The 1,848-nt window shown below is 65.6% G+C and overlaps 1 protein-coding gene across 1 annotated transcript in view; it reads right to left on the bottom strand.

Moving 5' to 3' along the window:
• Positions 1–1,848, bottom strand: part of VAC14 (Vac14 homolog (S. cerevisiae)) — a 77,812-nt gene that overhangs the window by 4,858 nt on the left and 71,106 nt on the right. The window contains exon 17 of the mRNA XM_010850848.1: positions 1,687–1,773. Coding sequence (XP_010849150.1) covers positions 1,687–1,773 — 87 coding nt within the window. The remainder of the gene's footprint in view (positions 1–1,686; positions 1,774–1,848) is intronic.

The following is a 1,848-nucleotide window of genomic DNA, read 5'->3' as shown; positions in this document are numbered from 1 at the left end:
AGGGAGGGCGGAGGGCAAGGCGGAGGGCGGAGGTGGGGGTCAGGACGGCTCTGATGGCACTGCAGCCTGGCCAGGAGGGCCAGCGGGGTGGCTGGGCTCCTCGCAGCCTGCCCCCTCCAGCGGCGTCTGAGCCGTCCCGTGATCACACGAGATCAGCCTCCCCTGCCGTCCAACCTTCCCGACAGTTACCTCAGCCTGGTGACCCCAGCCAGCCGCCGGGCCTTGCACACACCCACCGTTCCCTGGCACTGAGGGGCCCCAGCCGGAGCATGACAGGTCCCTGGGCCCGCTCCACACATGGGCACAGAGCGCTGTAAACAGGGTGAGCCAGAGAGAGGCTGGGCAGGGGCAGCTTTAAGGGAGGGCAGGGTGGGAAGTTCTTTGCTGTGTGACTGAACACACTGAGCCAGGAGCGTCTGGTGGACACTTTTGGACATCGGCCTCAGATACCAGCCCTGCCCACACTGTGCCAGACGGGAGGGATGCACTTGGGCCCTGCCCAGCATGGTCCCAAGTAGACGGGACCACTCGGCTCTCCTGAGCCCTTCCAGGGAATCACTCGTTTCTTTCTTGTGTCTAAGGCCCCATCTTGAGAATCTTTGGTGGAGGACAAGCTACATAGCCCTGAAGAGGCCATGTCACCCAGGAGCTCCACACGGGCCTTGGGGCGGGCTGTGGCAGGAGGCAGGGGTCTCAAGCAGCAGCCCCTCCCCTCACCCCAGGCCCAGCGGCGCCGGTTCCAAACCCCGTCCCTGCTCTGGCCCTGGGTGAGCTGGGCTGGGGGCCAAGCTAGTCACCACAGGGCTCGAGGCCACCGAGGGTGTGAATGGGGCTAGGCAGGGCCAGCTGTGGACCACTCTGCTGTGGTCCCCGCATGAAAGCCCTGGGCCTGGAGAGACGTTTGCGGCTTCTCTTAGGGTTGGGCTGGACCTGCCGTCAGGGGAGCACAAGCCAGGCTACTCCGGAAGACCTCTGAGAAAGTGAAATGTCAGTCCAGGGACCGTCTGGGGTACGCTCTGACGCCCTCCGCTGGGAACAGGGTCTCCCTCCTGCTCATGGGCCTGTCACCATGATGGTGGCTGTGCGGAGAAGCTGCCTTCTCTTTGGATGGGGGGGCAGCCCACGGCCCCTGAGTCGCCTTTGGGCTCCAGGGCTTGGCCTGGGTAGGCCAGGGGTGCTGCCCAAGCAAGGGGCCTGGGTGCTGGGCTCAGGAGGAAGCTGGCTGTCAGCAGGGCTGCCGCCCAGCTTCATTTCCACACCGTAAGCACACGGGCTGTGTTCAGAGCCGCCTGCTTTGGGGAGCAGGCACTGGATGAGGTAAGGCGCCAAGAGCTGTGCTCGGCTCGGCCAGCCGCCCCCCCGCACACTTAGCCCAGGTGTTACACTCAGCGCCTGCCGTCAGCTCCTGGCGGATGCCAGGTCTGCTCTGCAGGGACGAGAGGCTGGCTCCTAGGCGCTTGGGAAAGCACCCCTGATGGCCGCCCCGCCTGCCCCAGGTGGGTTTTGCCAGCGCATAGGCAGGTTCTGATGCCCTGTTCCAGCCCGCCGCCTGAGCCCCGTCCTCCCATTCTCACACTCCTGATGTTCCAGAAGCGCCCCTGGGTGCCTGCCTGCCCCCCTTCCCTCCCCAGGGGCAGAGAGCCGCTCTCCGAGTCTGGCTCCACAGCCTCCCAGCAGGACGGCGCACGCTCACATGTGAAGATGGGGCACTCGATCAACTGCACCAGCTTGTCCACCTCCGTGAGGAAATCCACGGTGACCTCCAGGTCCCCGCTGGGAGGGTGGTCAAGGAAGCCTCATTGCTGGCCAGGGCAGCCTGCCTGCCTGAGGGGCTAGGGTGGGGGCGTT

The sequence above is a fragment of the Bison bison genome, unplaced genomic scaffold, assembly GCF_000754665.1.
Source record: "Bison bison bison isolate TAMUID 2011002044 unplaced genomic scaffold, Bison_UMD1.0 scf7180017864295, whole genome shotgun sequence".
Classification (NCBI taxonomy): Eukaryota; Metazoa; Chordata; class Mammalia; order Artiodactyla; family Bovidae; genus Bison; species Bison bison.
This window is presented reverse-complemented; position numbering and strand designations above follow the sequence as displayed.